The sequence below is a fragment of the Loxodonta africana genome, chromosome 3, assembly GCF_030014295.1.
Source record: "Loxodonta africana isolate mLoxAfr1 chromosome 3, mLoxAfr1.hap2, whole genome shotgun sequence".
NCBI lineage: Eukaryota > Metazoa > Chordata > Mammalia > Proboscidea > Elephantidae > Loxodonta > Loxodonta africana.
In genome coordinates this window covers 40,644,292-40,667,401 of record NC_087344.1, presented here as the reverse complement: position 1 = coordinate 40,667,401, position 23,110 = coordinate 40,644,292, and the positions used below count along the sequence as shown (strand labels likewise).

General features: G+C 47.8%; 1 protein-coding gene across 3 annotated transcripts in view; it reads left to right on the top strand.

The window, feature by feature from the left end:
* The window catches only part of ACOT7 (acyl-CoA thioesterase 7), a 133,454-nt gene that overhangs the window by 59,300 nt on the left and 51,044 nt on the right, over positions 1 to 23,110 (top strand). For all 3 annotated transcript variants that reach the window (XM_003413491.4, XM_010593148.3, XM_023552128.1), the window contains exons 4-6: positions 2,266 to 2,357; positions 8,332 to 8,446; positions 15,159 to 15,245. In XM_003413491.4, the coding sequence (XP_003413539.4) occupies positions 2,266 to 2,357; positions 8,332 to 8,446; positions 15,159 to 15,245 (294 nt within the window). The remainder of the gene's footprint in view (positions 1 to 2,265; positions 2,358 to 8,331; positions 8,447 to 15,158; positions 15,246 to 23,110) is intronic.

The following is a 23,110-nucleotide window of genomic DNA, read 5'->3' as shown; positions in this document are numbered from 1 at the left end:
AGGAGTCCCTGGTTCTGTGTATGCCCCTCAATCTGGGCCATGTTGCCTGTCATGAGGAGGTCCAGTGAGTGAGTGAGCCACGCTCAGGCAGACAATCCACAAACCTTTGCCTCTGCGACAGCTCATTCATTTCCAGCAACTGTCAAAATATTAAGCTAACTAGGATGTGATTGCTGCGAATTGCTCTAGAAAATAGCTGGTAGCTTTTAAGATTTTAAAATAGATGTTTTTACTGCTGCACGTATCTTTTGATGGCTTTATTAAATGATTGAGAAAGTACAATTAGCATGTTTTGCCTCATTTGCTCCGTGTTGTTCATTTAGGTCTAGAAGAGGGCCACTCTGGGTTTCCATGGAAACCAGCTTGTCAGGCTGGCTCTGGCTGAGGCAAACAGGAAATCTTTATTCCCAAAACCAGCTTGTCAGATCCACTCTCAGTCAAAGTACAGTGAAAATATTTCCCATATTATTTGCCTGTCAGTCCAAAGCGCAGGGAACCCGTCAGCCTGACAGTGCATTCATGTCCAGGCAGAGTGGTGGCCATTTGTGTTCAGAGCAGCACAGTGGTCCTGGGTCCCTGTGGGCCTCTGGGCCTCCTCGTCCTGGCTGCTGCTTCTTAATTGGCCCTCGGGGAATTGAACTGGTGCCCAGGGCTGTGTTTAGGAGGAAACCAGCACCAAAGCACCAGGTTCATCTTGAGAGACAAGTCAGAGGGAGCTGGTGGATGTGAGCTCCTGAGGGGTGTGCTTTCAGGAGGCACCAGGGCTACATGCACCCTCCCACTCCCTCCCCTTTTATCTCCAGCAGTCTGCCAGACCCACTCTGCGTTGGAATCTTCCTTGTTAAAGAAGCTACTTCCCTGAAATTTTGAGCGTGGGAGGTCTGTGTTCAGGATAGCACCGAGTTGCTGTGTGGCCCTCGGCAGATCCCTTGGCCTCTCTGGGCTTTGAGGTCCTGCCGTACAAGTCCATGGGCTGAGTTCTCAGCCCAGATGGGCTTCTCCACCCCACAGTGTCACTCTGCCCTTGGGCCAGCTCCTGTGCCCCAAGGAAGGTTCTTTCGTCTGACAGTTAGCCAGAGGGAAGTCAGCAGCCCACAGCCCATCTCGCAGCACATGGAAGCTTTGGGGTTGGAAGTCCACGTAGGCCAGCAGCGAACCCAAGTGCCTGGTGTGCCACTTCCCAAGTTCAAGGAGAGGACATTGTGGAAGTTCCTGGGGTGGCAAAACAGGGCCTTGATGAGCTGGGCGCCACAGCTCTGGGCTATGGCCAGAGTCTCTTCCTGTGGGTGAAGAGCAGGGACACAGATGGCTGTACAGGCTGGGCTCCTTCCGGACTGTTCCATCTGGAGGGGGTTCCTCTCTGTGGTGGTGTTTAGGCGGGTGGTTGGGGTCTGTCAGAACCTTCCTTGTCTGAGCAGTGACATCCAGCTCCTAGGCAGGCGTTCCTGAGTTTGAAATTAAACATCAGCCGTGCTCGGTGGGTACAGAGGTATGTGGAGACTGAGCCAGCAAGTTAGTGGCTTCAGCCTGCGTTCTGGCTCTTGGGGGGGTAGGCAGGAGGGGAGGTCACACAGTGAGGGAGGTCCACCCTGCGGGCGCCTATCTGGGAAGCTCCTCTTAGGGTTCTGAGGAGTTTGCATAGCCAAACCCTCCTCCTGTCAAAGAGTTCCTGGCTGCTACAAACAGTTAACACGCTCAGCTGCTAATCGAAAGGTGGAGGTTCCAGTCTACCCAGAGATGCCTCAGAAGAAAGGCCTGGCAATCTACTGCCAAATAATCAGCCACTGAAAACCCTATGTAGCACAGTTCTACTCTGGTCACCATGAGTGGGGTTGGCTCCATGGCAGCTCATCCTCCTGTCAAAATACCACTGAGGCGAGGCTTCCTTATCAGTGCACACGGGTACAAACCTTCCACATTAGAAAGCTGACAAGCCCAGGACTGCCCAGGCCAGAGCCTGGGAGACTAGAGTCTTCTCATTCAGCCCCAGGAGGACATGGGCCCTGGGCTCAGGCACACAGGTGTGGGTGGAAGGCTCCCGTGGGTGGTGGGGGGGCCCACTTTGCCTCTTCCTATGGTCTGTGGGTCTTAGGGTCTATGTCCGCACTTGCCTGCCTTAGGAGCTGGAGGCCAGGAGAGGCAGTGCGGGAGCCTGCCTATAGTAACCAGTGGGGATGAAATGGTATTTCCACCACTGGGATGGGCAGTGCTGGGTGGCAGCCCCTCCCCCCAAGGCATCTCTCATGTGCTTTTCTTTCTCTTAAGGTACGAAAAAACTGACCAACAAGGCTACCCTGTGGTACGTGCCCCTGTCGCTGAAGAACGTAGACAAGGTCCTCGAGGTGCCCCCTGTCGTGGTAAAGCAACTCCTTTCCCTTCTCTCCTGATGGCTGTGGGAGGCTCCTGTAGCTCAGGGGTGGTCTGGCAGCGCTAACGTAGCCCCCAGAGCAAGGTGGGGGCCAGCCACCAGCAGGAAGGGGCCCTGGGGGCCCAGGAAGACAAGGGGAGTTGTGACAGTTCTGAATGTCTAGAATCTTTTAGGGCACGTGAAATTCATGCTGGGAATGCAAGTGTACGCTGGCCCAGAACCCTGAATGTCACCCACGAGGAAAGGCCAGGAATGGGTGGGGATGGGGACACTTCCTCCTGCTGATGGCCAGGACTGCCATGCTCCTACGAGCTGGCTGTTACCTTGGGTCCTGGTTAAATGTGTGTATATCATTCGTCTCACCCTTTCTCTCTCTCCTGCCCCCCTCTGCTGGCACCTGCCTTCTCCTTGGGCTTCTCTTATCTTGGCTTTGCTGGGGACAGAGAGTCTTTACATGGAAAGAGTTACTCGTGTCCCTGCACCATAAGACTCGGTCTGTTCTGGGAGGCTGCCATGGGCAGGCTTGCAGAAGCCTCGGTGCACTTTTGAAGGGCAGTTGCCGAAAAAGCACTTTAAGTCACTCCCTGAAAGCCTCCTTCTCCTATAGCCGACTGTCCGCTAGATGTTCTAAGGAGCCTCAAGGGCGAGTCCCTCCCCCCATGCCTCTTCCCCCACCCCTGCTGGGGGACAGACCTGCTGTGGTTGCTCCCACACCTTCTAGGAAAAAAGCACTTCTCAGAGGAAAGCAGAGCCCTGAGGTGCCCACAGGGTCTACGCCAGCAGGGGGCAGTCTCATGCACTTGAGATCCATATGGAACTCCATTTTTAGAAATAGAGCTGAGAACCAGATTGTCAGGGTTCCCAGGCCACTCTATCTGCATACAGACCTAATGGGGACATCGGCACTTCTGATTCCAGCACCCCGTGTCCCTTCCTTCCCTCCTCACGTGGGATTGGACAGATATGAGGCCCTTTCCCTGGCCTGACTCCCAGTCTTCTGTCTGTGGGACCTTTTCAGGGGCCCTGGGCCACACGGGGCCAGTGGAGACTCGCTCCCTGCTGCCACCTCAGAGGTAGACTGTGGGGGGCGGGGACCCCCCTGAGGCTGGCTTCCTGCCATCTCTCCCTGTCTCTGGCTCCACATCCACCTGGGTGCCCTGTCAGGGCCCCAGACATAGTCATGGCTGGTGGTTTAGTCTAGATTTTCTTTTTAATCTTGGTGATGGGGAAGCCCTCTCCATATTTAAAGGGAAGAGTGGTGGTTTCTTAGACTGTTGAGCCAGTTGTGCTATTATTGGGTACCACAAAGTTGAGAAGGCAGCACTACCAGCATTTGGGCAGCATTGGTGGGATCTGCCATTCCACGTGGAGGAGGACAGCCAGTCCCTGAGCCAGGGTGGGGTCCCAGCAAGGGTAGTCACATGGTTCATACATGTCTGCGCCTCAGCCCAGCCCTGCCTCCCCCACACACACGTGCACTCACACACACCCACACGCTCACACACACACACACACACACTCATATGTTCACACTCACGTTCATACATACATTCACAAGTCTCTCATACACATTCACTCTCACACTCACACACACTCATTCCACCTGGGGCTGCCCTCCCCCCTCCCTGCTGCCCACCTGAGACAGAAGCTTTGCATGTTTTCACACAGTGCTACCTGGAGGTTTCTGAGACCCAAGAATCAGGAGTAAGTCCGAGGCACGATGACTGTTCTCTTTAAAAATGACAAGTGTGCCAGCCACCACTTTCATCTTTCTCAATAAACACTTGGTGTTTAGCTGCATCACACATAAACACTCAAACGCAGTTATTTAACTTATATAATTTTAAAATGCTACACAATTCAGAAATCTCCACCAGGCTACATCTTTGGCTTCAGCATTGCATAGTACGTTGTAAGGGGCAATACTGAAGGAAGATTCCGGGACTGACCACATTAACTTTTGCTGCTTTTTTGCCCCTCAGGGCTGATGTGCTGAGAGCTGTTGGGTCTCTGGCTAGTGGGGGCTCCAGATCCCAGGGTTCCGTTCTGAAGTGCTCAGCTTCAACCCTCTCTTCTGTGTCCCCTGCCCCCCGTAATTGGTGCACTTCCTCCCACATCCTGGGGGAGCACCCAGTCGCTTTTCCATCCTTTTGTTTAGCTGGGTTTGACATGACACAAATGTCAACTTTGCCCTTTGTAGGGGGAGGGTGTTGAAACCGTTCCACTGAGCCACAGCAGAGAAAGCTCCGGATGGGGGAAGCCACACAGCTCCCAGCTGCAGCTGCTGCTAGTATTTATTTGTGCTTCTTCCCCACATATACCAGGCCCACGTATAAGCTTTGAGTTGCATTTGAAATGTAGGTCTGCTGCTTCCACTGGCAGGGGCTGGCCAGAGTCCCGATCGATCAGGTGGCCCTGGGAAGTTCAGCTGCTCTCTCTTGCCCTAATCATCGTTTGCGCTCACCTGCTGGGTGGTCAGGCACCAGGCTTCTTATATCTTCCAGCATCCTCCTGTCAGCCCCCTTGTAGATGGCGGTCATTTATTTAAGAAAGCATCTGTCTCTATGTTTATAGATATGTATGTATAGATGTACGTAGTCATACATATACCCATATATAGATATCCCTTGCATACACACATATGTAACACACATAATATAGCTATGCTCTGTTCTTCTTGAATCCTTACAACTGGACCAATGAGCAACATCATGATAAATGGAGAAAAGATTGAAGTTGCCAAGGATTTCATTTTACTTGGATCCACAATCAACAGCCATGGAAGCAGCAGTCAAGAAATCAAAAGACGCATTGCATTGGACAAATCTGCTGCAAAGGACCTCCTCGAACTGTTGAAGAGCAAAGATGTCACCCTGAAGACTAAAGTGTGCCTGACCCAAGCCATGGTATTTTCAATCGCATCATATGCATATGAAAGCTGGACAATGAATAAGGAAGACCGAAGAAGAGTTGACGCCTTTGAATTGTGTTGGCGAAGAATATTGAATATACCATGGACTGCCAAAAGAACAAACAAATCTGTCTTGGAAGAAGTGCAGCCAGAATGCTCCTTAGATGCAAGGATGGCGAGCCTGCGTCTTACATACTTTGGACATGTTGTCGGGAGGGATCAGTCCCTGGAGAAGGACATCATGCTTGGCAGAGTACAGGGTCAGCGGAAAAGAGGAAGACTCTCAACAAGGTGGATTGACAGAGTGGCTGCAACAATGAGCTCAAGCATAACGATGATTGTAAGGATGGCACAGGACCAGGCAGTGTTTCGTTCTGTTGCGCACAGGGTCGCTATGAGTCAGAACCGACTCGACGGCACCTAACAACAACAACAACATATAGCTATCTCTTATACACATATGTGGATATCTCACACACATGCATAGATGTCTCACACACAGACACACATATCTCTCATACACACATATCTCACACACTTGTATAGATATTGCACACACACATATAGATATTATCAAACATGTAGGTAATCGTACACACATAAATATCTCCTATGTACACATATATAGGTATTTCTCACAGGTATATAGCTATCTCACACACATAGATATTTCATACACATTATCACACACATGGGTGGACGGATATTTTACACGTATATAAATATTTCACACACACATACATGTATCACATAGATGACAGCTCACACACAGACACACATATATCTCATACATATATCGCTCACACACATATAGATAGCTCTCACGCATGTATCACACACAATTAGATGGAAAGATAGGTGGATAGATACCTCACACATTGCCGCATGCATACTTGTAAATTTAAATTTACTGGGATATGTATCTCTCTCCCGAGAAGAAGAGCAGCTGCTGACTGTACATGTCATTTAGTGCAGGACTTTTTCACTTTGCTCCACCTTCTTCCTAGCAGAAAATTCTTCCTTCCCAATGACCAGGGAGCCTTGGTGGCCCTGTGATGGGAAAAAGAGGCCAGCATGGTGGCTGGAGGGGCAGCTGCAACCCTGGAGAGGCTGGACTGGTCCTTAGCGGTCTGAGCGTGTGCTTGAGTAGAGAGGTTTGCAGACTGTTGTCTGAGACATTTGGGACCAACTGTCTTCTGCTTCAGACCAACTGGGTTTAAGGAGACCCTGAGGGTAGGAGGGCATGCCAACCCTGCCAGTAAAATGTTTGTTCTGGTGTTTGGTTCCTAGATTTAAAGCCGGCAGGAAGCAAGCTCTTGGGAGGAGGTTGTGTTTTCTGAGTCCTCGTGGGTGGCATCCAGGGCTGGGACCTCCACTGGCCTTCCCATGTGGTGGTAGAGGCCTGACGGGCACACTACACACAAGGAGGATTTATTGGGCTGAGGAGCTGAGCGCTTTTTAAAAAATCACTTTAAAGGCATTTCTTGAGGATTCAAGTTCAGCCATCAATTTGCTGGATAGACATGGCACAAACTCTACTCCTAGCGTCATGGCTGTGGACAGTGCAACAATAGGAAGCAGTTCATTTACGGAGGAAGAGGCTAAAGTATCCACTGCAGCTTAAAACACTCACTACGGGTTTGTTTCTTCTGAACAAACCTCTCAGCTCCTTTCTCAGCCTCTTTTGAAGGAGGGCTGTCCAGCCTACTATCATGAGTAATTAAACCAGACCCCGCACAACTTGGGAACTGAGGCACAAGCAGGGAAATCAAGATGTTTAAAACTGGCTTTTGAAAGGAGGTCTAGAATTGCCGCTGAAATGAATGTTCTTGAGTCAGGGGGCTTCTGTGGGGACAGCGAGGAGCTGCCAGAGGCTGGGGTGAGGGGGTGGGGACTGAGTTCATGGCCTCTAACAGGCTCAGTCCTTGTGCTAGAAGGACTCAGGAGCCTCGGTTTTGTGCTAAGTTCTGTATTCACGCTTATTTTTAACTTCTTGGGTCAAATGCCTGTGATCCATTAGGGGAGCTTCTGAGGGGCTGTGTTAGCCATAGATGCACTCCCTTCACACATGCAGTCTGTGGACCGGCGAGGGTCCCCGCCAGGCTACCCTGTGCTGGGGGCGCAGGGGTACGGCCTTCCCAGGCGCCCCTTGGTCCAGAGGTTCTACATCCAGGAATGCATCCTAGGTGCAAAATGATGTGTGGGCGAGGATTTTCAGTACAATACTGTAAATTTTAAAAGTGAAAAAATGGAAATAGGCTAAATGTTCATGTGTATAATGGACTTTTTATAATGGACTGGTCAGATAAATTATGTTGTATTGAGTTGGTGAAACAGTGGAATATCGTTGCTTTTAAACTCACGTGTAACATGCTGAAACTTTTTATTCAGTGACCCTCATCACTAAGGCTCATTGGTAGATTGTGTATTTGCAAACTCACCTACTCGCTAAAAATACTTGCAGTGTTTTCATGGTTGTTTGCAGACGTGCACATGCACAAAGTGGCAGGAAAAATCCCAGCTGAGGTTCAGCAAGGCTGGTCTGGTCTTCACTAATCCACTGTTCCCAGGGACTTTATAGAGCTCAACTACTAACCTAAATGTTGGCAGTTCAAACTCACCCAGCAGTACTGCAGGAGAAAGGCCTGGCAATCTGCTTCTGTAAAAGATCAAAGAAAACCCTATGGAGCAGTTGTAGTCTATAACACATGGGGTCACCATGAGTCAGAAACAACTCTGTGGCAACAGGTTTTTTTTTTTTTTTTTTAATATTGAATAATGAGAATCGACTGTATACTTAAGCATAAAAATAAGTCCAGGAAGGATATAAACCAAACATTTGACTCAGGTTATCTCTGGAAGATGGGACTGCATGAGATTTTCCCCTTTTCTATATTTTTATTATTCATATTAATTATGTAGGATCCAAAAAAGAGAAGATATTTCTGGTTACACAAAGGTAGACAACACAAGGAGCCAGCAGCCTGGGTGGCGAGGGCAGGAAGGCCATCCACCCCTATGGGCCTGACCTTCTGTCCTGTGATCTTTGCAGTACTCCCGCCAGGAGCAGGAGGAGGAGGGCCGGAAGCGGTATGAAGCCCAGAAGCTGGAGCGCATGGAGACCAAGTGGAGGAATGGGGACATCGTCCAGCCCGTCCTCAACCCAGGTAGTTGGGGTGAGGGTGCTGACCTCCATGGGCAAGTGGTGCTCCTGGCCGTTTACCTGCAGAGACTGCTGAGTTTGTGGGCTCAGGCGGCTCTTCCTCTTGGTCCCGCACCCTCCCTGGGAGCCAAGAGCTCTCCTGGAACTAGGCTGTCTGAGTTCATCAAGGAAGGCTGTCCCTGTGCCCTGCCACGAGACATACAAACCCCTTCCCTGTATTGTAGCCCAGAGGGTTGTGTGAGCTGAGTACCCAGTGCCTTGGTGTACTATCGGGCTAATGGTTGAGTAGGACCGAGCTGAGTGTTCGTATGGACTCTGTTGTCTCTGTAGAGAGAAAAATGCCATGTGTGCCGAGAAGTTCTTCTTGATGTATTTTCCCCAAGTATTCTCAATAACTTGTTTTTGACAGCATCTCCAGCTCATCCAAAAAAAAGAAAATTACAAAATGGCAGTGGCTTTTAAACATTGCCTTCCTTACTGGTTCACTCCTGAGGCATTTGGTTTGGTACATAGACTCTGATCTAATCACCAACTTAATGTGGGATGATAGAGCACTCGAATACACACCGGTTTCCCTCTTAGGGTTCATTTCTGCCATTCTTTCATCCTTTGCCTTCAAGCCTATGGTGGTCTGGCTTCAACAAAATGTCCACCCAAAATGCAAACAAAGAGGTTTAGGGATGTTTTGTATCAAGAAAGGGCATCCCTCATAAACATCCTTAACAGGGAACTCCCCTGGTATGCAGAAACAGCTCAGGCCAGGGTCTTGGGCACATCCCAAGGGCTGGGAACATGGTCAGCTCTTGGGGAGATGGAATGTTCTCGACAGGTGGTTCTTCCCGGTGTTCCTTCCGTTCACAAAATCATCACATTTCTACAAGATAGTATATGGTAAGGGAGGCAGGGTTTAGTCTTCAGCTTCCTCAAGGCCAGGACCACACATGGTGCCCCTGGAACTGTCGATGGGGCTGGTGCAAAGCTGGGTGAGCCCCTGGAGGAGGGGGCATCCCCCCAGAGAATCAGGGAAGCTGGATAGAGTGCTGGGTGAGGAGGCTGGGGCAGCCTGGGTGTGGCAAGTGCCCCTGGCCCTGCCAGTGCTGTGACCAGAATGGGAAGCAGGGAGAGGAAGGGGCCACCGTGACTGGGCCTGGCTGGAGATGCCTGCTCAGAAGGAACTGGAGCAGGGCTGGCCACAGAACTGAGGGGGTAAGAGAATCACCAAGGTGAAGGCACTTAACAGTCTCCAGCCCAACAGTGGGCAAAGAGGGAAGTGAGGAGAGGGGTGGCATCTGGGGGGCTGCTTGGACCCCCCTTTCAGTGGGCATTTTCTGGTGAGCAATTGGGATGAAAGCCAGACCCCAAGGCGACACCAAAAGGTGCAGAGGCTCAAGTGGGCAGGGCCGCTGAACATTTCCCTGGCTTTGAGACCCATGAGATTAGATGCTAAAATTACTCAGGGCTCGTGAGATTTTTTTCCATTTGCCCTCATCTGTTTGATTATTGATCTGATATATAATTGTTTTTTCAGAACCTATTATTCTCCAACAATAGTAACCAAAGGTGGCATTGTGAATCCAAAGATTTTTTTTGGTGGATTTTGCATGTTTTCAGTTTTGCTTTTCTGTGTTCTAATAAAAATTCACCTTTCACAGACGATTGGGCTAGAGACCGTGGCTTTCAAACACTTCTTAAGGAAATCACACTCCATTCTTTAGTCTCTGGGCAACATCAACATTTCTGACTTGAATTTCCTAGTAGAACTAGCATCTGGTGGTGGGGAAGGGATGCTCCTCTCTAATCAGGGCTCCCAGGAGCCCCCCAGAACCAGGAGTAGAATCCCCTGGGGTGAGCCCTAGCCTCTGGGCCACGGCTCAGCATGGACGACTTGAATTTGACTGATGTCTTAGTCTTCTAGGGCTGTCATAACAAAAAACCAAAGAATGGGTGGCTTATAAGAAGATAAATTTATTGTCTCACTGTTCTAGAGGTTAGAATTCCTAATTCAGGCCATCAGCAAGGCCATGCTCTCTCTCTCTGTCGGCTCTAGAAGACCCTTTCTTGTCTCTTTTAGTTTCTGGTAGCCCTGGGCATTTCTTGCTGTTCCTTGGGATTCCTTGGCTTGTAGACAGATCCTCACATGTCCTCTTCCCTCTGTGACTTTGTCTCTGTGTCTCTTCTCTTTATAAGGACACCAGTCACATAGGGTTAGGACCAACTCTAAGTCCATATGCCTCATATTAACTGATAATACCTTCAAGAATGACCCTATTTCCCAAAACAAGGTCACTTCACAGGTACGGCAGTTAGGACTTCAGCCTATCTTTTTGGGGAACACAATTGAGTCCATAACAGAGTAACTGTTTGGCCATTCAACGGTCCATTTCTAGGGCTGTCAGGTTTATGAAAATACTAGTCTTACCTCCAACGAGTTCAAGTGCCTGCTTCATCCCTGGCCTTTGGGTTTAAAATGTGGTTCACTTCAAACTCTGCCTACCCCCTGCTAATGCAGCTGTGGTCTTGGTAAGCCATCCCAGCCCCTGGATCCTGGGATCTACCTTCCTGGGGTCAACTGGTGCAAGGTTTTCATTTGGGCAGCACATCACCTATTTATCAATTTATGTATTCATAATGGCTGGCACCCGCAGCTAAAACCTCCAGATCTCTGGCTTAGCCCTATACTCTGTAGATCCTTTTTACATAACCTCTTGGCTCACCTAAGAAACAGAACACACTGGAACTTAGGAGAGGCCCTTGAGGGTGAGCAAGGATCATGCTCCGTTCTTCTTAGGAAGCGCCTTCGCCCCGACTGTGAGCCAAACATGAGAACTAAGCAGACACGGCCCCTCCCCTCAGACCCTTGTGGAAGCACAGTTTACGCCAAGGAAGAAGGACTTGGGATATGTGTGTATGGGTGTTTTTTTTTTTTCCTCATGAGCATTTTGGTGCTTCATCAATCCAAGTTATAAGAACATTCAATGACTAGACATGCATAACTGATATTTTAAGAGATTACGGCAGAACAGTGGGGGCATCTCTCTGACTGGGGAGTTATAGTTTTTCCATACCACGTGCATTTGAATAAGTAATTCTTGGCATAACAAAGATTTTTGTATGCCATTTTCAATTTTGTTTGAAATTTTTGAGGATTCCTTTGTCACTGTCTACGTGTAAACCCCTTAGCTGATCAAAGCAGTTCTTGAGATTGGGCCAAATCTGAAGAGTTTTGGTTTCCATTTATGCTATGAAAGTTTGTTTTTTTGTTTTTCATTTATGATAGTGTTTTCGATGAAGGTTTATACAGCAGTTTAGGTTCTCATTCAACAATTTCTACACATATTGTTCGTTGACATTGGTTACATTCTTTACAATGCGCGAACCTTCTCATTATTTCCGTTCTGGTTGTGCTGTTTCCATTCATCTAGTCTGAAAGTCATTTTCATGTCTTGTATGAGTGGGACACAAAGCAAGTGGAAGCAACGTAGTGTGCCTTTTGGTGTTCAGGGCCTTTTTGTTCCCTGCATGTCCACTTTTTCAGAGAGACAGGCCAATGAGGAGACTGTCCTTTGAGGTCATGGATGCTGTGGGCAAGGGCAGTGCCGTCCAGAGGCTGTGCTCCTGTGATGGTTGTGGCTGGTGGAGGGACTCAGTAAGTGTCCTTCATGGCCGCTCACGTTGTGCTTCTGCCACCCAGTCCCCCCAAGCTGGGTCCAGGGGTCCAGAGCCCCTGCTGCTGACTGTCAGCACCACCCTGGGTGGGTGCCTGTCAACTTGCAGCAACTTTTAACTGCACCTCTCTTAGCACAACCAGGAGTTCAGAGGAACTGGCTTCGTCTCTGGTCTTTTCCACTTCAGGGTAAAATTGGGAACTAGGGCAAGTGAGAGGCTGGAGGAAGCCAGGAGGTCGGAATCCTGGGTTTCTTCATGGCCCCACTTCTCCTCCTGAACCTTCTTGTTGTTGTTAGCTGCAGTCGAGTCAACTTCCAACTCATCGCAACCCCATGCACAACAGAACAAAACGCTGCCCAGTCACACTCCATCCCCGTGATTGGTTGCAGACTGGACCGTTGTGATCCCCACAGGGTTTTCACTGGCTGGTTTTCGGAAGTAGATCACCAGGCCTTTCTTCCTAGTCTGTCTCAGTCTGGAAGCTCTGCCGAAACCTGTTCAGCATCATAGCAACATGCAAGCCTCCGCTGACAGGTGGGTGGGGGCTGCTCATGAGTTACATTGGCTGGGAATTGAACCTGGGTCTCCTGCATGGAAGGCGAGAATACTACCCCTGAACCACCACTTCCCTCCCTTTTGGAAGAAAGTCCTGGCAATCTACTTCTGAAAAATCAGCCATTGAAAGCACTGTGGAGCACGGTTCTGTTCTGACACACATGGGGTCACCAGGAGTCAGAATTGATTTGACAGCAACTGGTTCATAGCTTTCCGGCTGTGCTAAATCATACTGAGACGCAAGGTTCGCCTGGATAATCCTGGCTGAGTCTGGACATACCTGGGTCTTGGGAGGCCTGCATCAAAGCCATAGGCCATCACATTGGCTGCAGCCCAGGGGACATCTGGGAATCTCCCAGGAGCTTGAGTGCTGCCTGCATACCCACTCGCTCATCTCCTGGTTTTAAGATTGTGTCTTTGCACACCAGCTCCCTGAGAGCCCAGGTGTATAGAGCATTTGGCTGGCATCCAGAAGGGTGAGCTGGTGGTCATTTCCCCAGAATATGGCTCCTGGGGCAGGGGTTTCTCCACTTGACCCTGACCATCAGCTCCCCACCCCACCACAGGCTGCTGCCTTCTCAGTGCCCTGGCACAGGGCCTGACAGAGCCCAGGGCGGGAACGAGGTCCCTTTCAGGGCAACCTTTGACAGTGAGGCCAGGAGAGGGGCAGGGTGGGCAGACCAGCCAGCCAGACCGAAATCCTGGTGGTCTGGGGCTGGCTGGGAGATACAGATAGGATCCTGCTTTTCCAAGATGGAGCCACCTGATGGCTTCCAGCTGCAGCCAAGGCCCCTTCTTGGTCGTTTAGCATCTTGAGATTCTCAAGTGCTATTTGTTGAGCACCTTCTCTCCCAGGAGCCTCTCGTCGAGCACATGGCACTTCACCTCCCGAGTCTCATGTCACTAAACTGCAAGGCTCGAAAACAAACAGTGTCTCTGAGTTTGGAACTAAACATTTAAGGCTCCAGCTCCCCGAGTTCCAATTTTTCTGCTTTGTGACAATTACAGGCTCAGGACACAGTTTGTATCCCTTGGGAGGACCGCTGGACCAAAGCTTGGGGGTCACATTCACCCTGAGGAGGCCTATCTTAGCATCAACCTCTGCTGCAGGGCCATCCTCCATCCCGCCAGCTTTTTGCTGCTCCAAAACACTCCTTTGTGCCTAGACATTCTGCCCAGGGTCATTCTGCCCTTTCTTCACCTTCAGTGTGTCCCTGTCAGTCAATCAGTCAGTCAGTGGCCCAGGGGGCTGGCTTGCTCAACAGTGGAGTTTTGTTAGGGCAAGAACAGGCTGCTGTCCTGAGCACCAGCAGTCCCAGGTGGGAAACAGACGAGACTCGTCCCTGACTAAAGGTGGGTCGACCAGCACCTGCTTGGGGGTGCCACCTCGGCTCTACCCACATCTGGTGAAACAAGTCAGTGTCAAGGTATAATTACCCACCTTCAGGAGACAGAGTGGGCTCCCTGCCTTCCTTTCTTCCTTCATTTTTCCCTTTCTGCCTTCCTACCTTCCTTCATTCCTTCCTCTCTTCCTTCCTTTCTCCCTTCCTGCCTTCCTACCTTCCTCCCTCCTTCCCTCCTTCCTTCCAAGTACAGCCTCTTATAGGAGTTTCAGCAGCGACACTGAGACTGACACTGTAGCAGTAAAGCAACATTGATGGGGGAAGGAAAGGAGGTGGCCTGATGTATGGGAAGGCCTGGACACCTCAGGGTGCAAGGCCTTTCTGGGCCTGATCACGAAATGAGGGCGGCAAGAGTCCCAGGGAAGGTCCAGAGAAGCTGAATCCATGGTGTCTCTACCAGCTTCTGCGTCTCCCCTCACCGACAGGGCAGCTTCAGATTTGCAGTTGATGCGGATGTAAGTGGCCAGTCTCCTCTTGTCTGAGTTCCCTAGCGCTGCTGTAACAGCAGCACCACAAGTGGGTGACTTTAAAGAGCATAAATTTATTTTCTTGCTGTTCTGGGGGTTAGAAGCCTGAATCAGGGTCTCAGGGTCTTGTCAGTAGCCTTGGGTGTTCTTTGGTTCCTCGGCGATCCTAACATGGCATCTGTCTTCCCCCAGGTGTGTATGTCTCTGTGCCTATGCTCCTCTTTATGTAACTCAGAAGTGATTAGGTTTAGGATCCACCCAACACTGTTATGATCTCAACTGATTGATTACATTACATTGCATTGTGGAAGGTAATTGCATTATTATTTTTTTTTTTACATTAGTTGACACCCACAGGTACAGAAGTTAGGATTTGAACACATATTTTGGGGGGACACAATTCAGTCCATAACACCTCTCCTGGAATTCTTTGCAAGAGAATGCTGTTGGTTCATCCTTCCCCCTCACAAGCCCGTGTTGAGAACACAGTTATCCTTAGAGGAATCATATCTCTGTTGACAATAGTTGAACGCCATCCATGACCATGAAGTTTCAGCCTTGACCAGGTGTCTCCTATGGGGATCTACATATACCATGGCCTAATCTGCCTTCTTTGCCATTCCAGAGCCGAACACTGTCAGCTACAGCCAGTCCAGCTTGATCCACCTGGTGGGGCCTTCCGACTGTACCCTGCATGGCTTTGTGCACGGAGGTAAGACTTAAGTGGCTCCTGCTGTTCTCTTCTCCCTCACTGCTTTCTCGTTAGTTCCCTCGGGAGGCTGTGGGGCCGTCTGACCCAATTCAGGCGCTTGTGTTTAATGAAGTATAAATTTAAACTTTTAAGAGGTTGCATAATAAATCACCGAAATACTGTCGGCATCCGTTTTTAAAATTGAAAATGAAAGTCAGATGGATGAATATATTCTAATGGAGGGTCACACGCAACCCTTTGGCCGTATCTCGGTGAGATGTTTTGAGGCTGCCAGTGGGCCAGGGCAGGGCCTTGAGGGGAACGCTGACATGCCCAGGGAGTATTGTTTTGACCCACTCATAGGGAGTGGCTAATTACAAATGATGTTTGCGTTTATGTGTCCCTTTGGTCAGACCTCTCCTCAGTCAACACAGGACTTGCCGAGGGTTTGGAAACAGCTGGAACACAGGAGACATTAGAAGTTCCTGGTTCATGGAGAAACACTTTTTACCTTGATGGTGGGGTCATTATTTTTTGTGGTTCAGAACAAATACAGTAGCATATCAAACTTATAATTTTTGGATATTTTCATTTCAGATGAGCAAAAGTAACACAAACTTTAAAAAATAAGTCAACTTAAAGAAAAACATTAGGGAAAAAGCAGTTAAGTGGTCCAGGCAATGACAGGTTGTGAAGGTGTTGTGTAGATGATGGGGTCCCGCTGCTCTGAGGGTACTAGGCTACTTATCATTCTCCAGGGGTGATGGGCACTTTCTCAATGCCATTCATTTGCATTCTCATTTCCAGTTGTGTGGAATACCAAGTTGTGCTTTCTTCTCTACTCAGAAAACTCCTATGCATTCTGTAAAACCCAGCCCACGTGGCACTACTATATTTTTACTCAGATAACACGTGCCGTCTACATTTGTTTGCCAACCTTGACCTCCCGCTGTGAGGCATTTTTATAAGTGCCACTATGCCAGTTTTTTTTTTTTTAAATGTTGCTTTTTATATAAAAAAATCAGCATAGCATGCTTACGAAAATACATCGACGGGGGGAGGGCTCGGTTGGCAAACAAACGTAGAAAGCAAGCGTTTTTTTTTTTTAAACTAATCCCTTTTTGTGTTTTTTGTTTTATTTTTCTCAATTTCATGATCATTTTCCTCCTTTCAACTGAATGCTGGCTGCACTGGCCCTAAATCTGATTAACTTGGGTCCCACCTAGGGAAAGCTTTACTTGATAACAAGGAGGGCTTCTGGGCCCACTGATATTCCCAAGTGTCTTTCTACCCTGAGGACAGTATGGCCCATGCTGCTGTAGCCTTGTAAGCTTTCCCCGTTTCCCTTTCCGCACCACTCCCTCACCTCCTTCCTGGGAAGAGGGGGGCGGCCCCCTCTTCCAAGCACCCAGCCACCAGGTATGTGGCTTCTAGAATTGCTGAAAATTGTCTTTCAGCATCGCAGAGCTCCATTCGACCTGCAGTTGGTGAAAGTTCAATGCTAGGATTTTTGTTTATTTTGTCTGCATGGTAGAAAATTTTCGCTGGATGTGGCATTTCCATCATCACTGTGTCCTTGGTGGGAAGTCCACATTCCCAAGTCCAGTCTTCTTTCTTCAAGTGCTGAAAGGCATCTGTGAAGGGCAAGGCATGAGGGAGGTGTTTGAAAATTCCCTTAGGCATCAGTAGCAGGTTTGTATTGTCTATTTACGGAGTCCGAGCTGCTCTCTGATATAGGCACATTTTCTAACGTGTGCTGAAGAGGTGTTTACAGTGGCTTTACAATATTTCACACCTACTTTAGTAGTGGTTTTGTGCCCATAATTTATGAAAACATGGCTAATAATTTTATCAAAACTAATTGCCCCTCATAGTGCTTCATAACTCACAGGGAGAAATGAGTAAAATAAACACTATGTTGAAAACCGCTAAGGACTGTTATTTTATTGTGTTTTCCTACTGTCAACAAGAATGGTATCTAAAATAATTTGAATCAGAGTCTTCACCAAACTGTAATTCAGTAGATGCCAATCACAGAGGAAAATGGTGAACTGAAATGAATGTTGATTTGGCCTTTATTCAGTCCTTCTATTTTACTTCCCTTCCCCACCCAATTTTCTGTGCATTTCACACATTGCGTAGCCTTGATCTAGAGAACCACCTCCTATTCCACCACTTTTTTTTTTTTTTTTTTTGGTAATGATAAACTCCTCAAAGATGTATTGGAAAGTCAACCATTCCAGGTTGGAAATCACAGGTAGAATCCAGGGGCTCCCATCAGAGCTGGCTTATTTCTCCTTTGTTGAGTGTATGGACAGAATTGCCATAACTGGGGAATAGAAAAGATCTGGGGATGAACCCCAGGATGCAGAGGGCTCTCATTTTAACGTGGCAGAATGGAGGACAGGCGGTAGCTCTGTAGTTCCAAATTTAAGAGCAGGCCCCAAAGCTGAAAATAAGGTCAGACCTGGGGAAGCCTTAGCCTGGCTCTTGGCTTCTGCCTCGCCTGAGTCCCACGTGAATCATTCCTCCAGAGCCCACTCTTTTTCTTTTTATAATTATTTTATTTTTGTTGTTGAAAATATACACAGCAGAACATACACCAATTCAACAATTTCTACTGTACAATTCAGTTGAATTTTAACTGTCTTGAAATATACAACTCTAATAATTTGGCAAAATTTGGAGTTTTGGTTCTGTCTGTTCATTTGATTCATCATCTTAAAGGCCTTGCCATGTCCTTTCTGTTGGTCACCTGAAAGTATTCTTTGTCTGCTCCAGTTTCTTTTCATCTTGGGACTCTTTCTGGCAGAGAACACGTGGCTCTTCTTTCACTGTTCCCCTGTGGGCGCCACAGCCTGAGAGCAGGAATGGCTGCCCATGCCCAGCTAAGCAGTGAATAGGAAGCGTGTGCTCTCCAAATCTGAGGCTGTTATGGGCAGACCCTGGGTGAGGGGGGCTTTTTGGGAGTAAGGCCAAGGCCTCAGCTAGGGCAGACCCCAGAAGAGTCTTCAACGTGAATTCATCACATCTGAACTTTCAGAAGCCTTGGATTTTTCTTTGACATTTTATTTTTTATTTTAAAATAAGCTCTTTTAAATCAAAATATTGTGTGGAAATGGTCCAAAATGGCTTTTGACAAAACTCAGCTAATTCTTATCCTCTCTTCACTGCCACATCCCACTTATCAGAGGGAACCACTTTCAATAACTTTAGCTGCTGCTTCTGGTATGTGATTTGATATTCCTAAATGGTAGGCTCATACTGCCGTCTCCTGATTCGTCAATTTTAGACACATAAATACCATTCACTGCTGAGCCAAGTAGAGTACTATAATTACATTTCTTGTGTAACTTTGTTACTACAGAAGGTAAATATTGCCTAATTTCCCATTTGTTTTGAATATCCAACTAAGTATCTCCATACCCTCCGACAGTTCAATAAAATGCTTCTTGATACAGTTTTAGCTTCCTGATAATTTTTCAGTACCATTTTTCCCTGGAGATACCTACTTTCCATGCTCCTTCTCCAAAATGAACTACTACTTGCTCCCAGTGCCTGCTCTAAACTCCTGTCCTGGGTTGGGTGTCTTATATCATGGATCTTTGATTTTTCTCTTTGCTAACATTGATGGAATACACCCTCCAGTGACTCCTCACCAAAAACAAACAGTTGTCACATTAACTCAGACTCATGACGACCTCATGTGTGTCAGAGTAGAACTGTGCTCTACAGGGTTTTCAGTGGCTGATTTTTCGGAAGAACGCCAGGCCTTCCTTTCAAGGCGCCCCTGGGAGGAATCGAACCTCCAAATTTGGTTAACAATCAAGCATGTAGAACATTTACACCACCCAGGGACTCCACTTCCTATGAACCAAAAAAAAACCCAAACCCATTGCCATCAAATCGATTCTGACTCGTGACAACCCTATGTGTTACAGAGTAGAACTTCTGCATAGGGTTTTCTTGGCTGTAATATTTATGGAGGTCCCTGGGTAGCACAAACCATTTACACTCAAGACTTGGGTTCAATTCCCTGACAGGGAAGACCTTAGATTTTTTTGAGCCCTGATGGCGTAGTGCTTAAGAGCTCTGGCTGCAAACCAAAAGATCAGTAGGTTGAATCCACCAGCCATTACCCAGAAACTATATAGGGCAATTCTACTCTATTTTATAAGGATGCTGAGTCAGAATCAACTTAACAGCAGTGGGTACTAACCTAAATGTAGGTGGTTTGAACCCACCCAGCAGCACTGCGGAAGTAAGGCCTAGTGATATCTGCTTCTGTAAAGATTACAGCTAAGAAAACCCAGCGGAACAGTTCCACTCTATAACACGTGGGGTTCCCATGAGTCAGGATGAACTCCATGGCAGTGGGTATGGTTTTTGGAATCTTTATGGAAGCAGATCCCAAGGCCTTTCTTCCGTGATGCCACTGGGTGGGCTCAAACCACCAACCCCCAGGGGCCTCCACTTCCTGTGAAAGGTGTTATATTAACAAAGATGATGGTTCGGCTGCATAGCAGAGACCCAAAACAGCAGTGGCTTCCACAAGAAAGACAATTATTTTTTCTTATGCAACAACACGGCCGTAAGAGGCCCAGGGCTGATATGGCATCTCCGTGGTGTGGGAGACCCAGGCTCCTTTTGCCATGTTGCTTTGGCATCCTAGGGCTGTTCTCTTTGTGTGGCACACGATGGCTCATGATAACATTGGTGTTCCACTAAAGGAGGCAGTGCAGGGCATGCTGGGAAACTGATGAGAACCTCTTGTGCTCTCATTCCATTGGCTAGAATGTAGTCACGTGACTGTGGCTGCTGGTGAGGTCTAGGTAGGCAGACTGGTGTCGATTAGAAGTGAGAATTAGTATAGAAGAAAGGGAGGATAGAGTGTGGGGACATTTTCTGCCATGGAACACAGGAGGTAATTTATGTCAGTGGTTAAGAGCTACATCAAGCTGCTAACCAAAAGGTTGGCAGTTCGGATCCACCAGCCTTTCTTTGGAAACCCTATGGGGCAGTTCTGCTCTGTCCTACAGGGTTGCTATGAGTTGGAACCAACTCAATGGCAACTGGTTTGGTTGTTCATTTGTTTGTTTGCATATATATCTGAAAACATCTCTTGGCTGGGTAGGGGATGCTTTGTTGTTGTTAGTTGTGTTAAAACAAAAATCATATTAAGCCAATGATGTTGCTGGGTGGGAACCCCAGGTTCTGCTTGACACAAGTCATAACAGCCAATAAACAAGAGGCCAAGGTGGGAGAGCAGAAAGGCACCTTTATTCCATTTCACAAGGACAGGAGACAGTCGGGGCTGCTGCCTCTAAGGCTGCTTACAGGCAGCTTGGGGAGGCAAGCTTTTGCAGAGAGCGGACAAGAAAATGCAAATTCATCATGAATATTCAGGATCGACCTTCATACAGGCACCCAGAGCTTGGGGATTACTAGGCATTTCTTTAGACAAGGGTTTGATTCTCCAGGATGGAGGAAAAGGTCTATTTTCCTTCATTAGCATGTTAAGTCTCTACCCAAAGGTGGGATGCTTATATGTATTTTTCACTTAATGAGCTGATAGGTCACTTAAAGTGCAAAGATGGTGTTGAAAACCTAAAACCGGTTGAGGCCAGCTATGCTATGGCCCAGCCTATGGTTATCTTATCAAGGACAATTGAAGAAGAATGTGTGGCCTATTCTGCTGGGTATAGGAGGATAAGCTAGAGCAGGTTATTCAAAGAAGGGTTGGGCTATGAGGCTGCTTGCCTCAAAAATAGAAATTGATTGAAGTTTATTGAATATACAATCTGCAAATCTGGGTAACCTGTAGACTAGGGAGTCAAAAATGTTCCAAAGAGTCTTATACCCCATCTTCTCAACATTGCCATGGAAGCAGGGTGAGAACAGTTTTACATAACAAAAGTTTACCCTCAAACACAGCTTCCACTTGACCCTGGAGTTTCTGTTTCCTGAAACCGCCTGAATTCTTCAAAAGAGCATAATGCCCAAGCAAATGGTCTTTACTAGTCAGCAAGACTATTGTTAGATATAAAGGTGACTTTTAGGAGACCAAAAAAAAAAAAAAAAAAATTTTTTTTTTTAGGAGACCAGTAGGCTCAAGGTTCAAAAGATCACCTCAGGGCAATGACCTGGGCGGGCTACCCCAACTCTGCGGACCCCAGAAATCTGGATTCCAGGAGAATTAAAACTATTTCTCAGTTGCTGTTGAGTCTGCTTCGACTCATGGCAACATTATGCATAATAAAACAAAATGTTGCCCAGGATTGCAGTGGGACTCTAGGACTTAGAAGGCATTGCTCCATCATCTCATAGCTCCAGGGCTTCCATTGAGAAATCCAAATCCCTCTACTTCCTGGCCCCAACCTCTGCCTGTCCCACTAACCTGATCTTCACTCCTCATTCCAGCCCACCCTGGTTTTCCAGACCATCAGCATTTTGTATTCCTTAATGTGCATTTCTGAATAACAAAGCCTGAGGCTTATACTTTCTCAGAGTTTCTTGCTTTGGACTTGACTTCTTTTTCTCTCCATGCTGCCACTTGATGCTGCTTAATGCTGTGTTTTAACAAGCCCTACAGGCGATTCTGATGTAGGCTAAAGAACCACTCCCCTAGACTGCTGGGCCCCAAACTCAGAGTTTCTGATTCAGTAGGCCTGGGAGGAGCCCTAAAATTTTCGTTTCTACCTAGATTCCAAACGAAGCTGACTGGTTTCTTAGAGAGCCCCTGTTCCAGAGAACAGTTCCTACTGTATCTGCTTCAGATCTTCCTGACCGTTTCCAGCTCTGGCCCGCCTTGGAGTTCCTGGGTGGTGCAAATGGTGACCACAGCCAACTAAAGTTTATGGGTTTGAGTCCACCCAGAGGCACCTCAAAAAAAGATCTTGTGATCTAGTTCTGAAAAACCAGCCATTGAAAACCTGGTAGAGCAGAGTTCTACTCTCATTCACGTGGAAATTGGAGTCGACTGGATGGCAACTGGTTGATCAGGCCCATCCCTTCCAGGTGCTGTCTTGGCATGTGATCTCACCTCTTATGTTATTAAGGAATTTGAGGCCCCTCCATGGTCAGCTTTCTGAGGTCTCCCGCTCCATCTCAAGGTTCCTTCTTCTGCTGCTGTCTCTACTAAGGAAGAAATTGTTCTCCTTTTTCACAGGGTTGGCCTCTTCTTATGGGCTTTTGCCCCTCTTCTCGCCTACTTCCAGGTTCTTGTCCCGTTGGCCAGCTTATCCCACATATGGAGTTAACATTTTTCTCCTCTGCCTGATGGAAGAGTCCATAGGTGGTACAAACGTCGAAAATGTTTACCTGGTTGGAGACTTGAGTCCACCCAGAGGTGCCTTGGAAGAAAGGCCTGGCAGCCTACTTCTGAAAACAACAGCCATTGTGTTACCAATTGCCAATCTGACACAAAGGGTCCTTGTCTTTTCCCGAGTAAGAATACACACAAAAGACAAACTTTATCTTCAGCAAGCTTTATTTTGTTTGAGCCAAGCAAAAGGAGTCAGGGGGGATCTAAGCCTCTCCAAAAAACTGACTCGAAAAGGGAAGCAAAGCTAGGGCTTATATGAGTTTAGTGGAGACAATAGAGTAATGAATATTTAGTGGGCTTCTTTCAAGGGGCGGATACTTATCAGAATGGCAGCATATGTTAATTAGTTTGAGCACACATCTGGAATCTAAGATGGAACCTGCTGATACTCAGGATGGAGTCTTCTTGACAGCCCTTGGCATCACTTATTATGGGATATAGCACACGCGCACTTGATCTTCGGCACTACATTGCCATCTTTGGAGGGCTAAGGAAGGTCAAACTACAGTCATGCTCTGCTCCCCTGCACATACGAAGCCTACAAAGGAGGAGGGGACTAGAA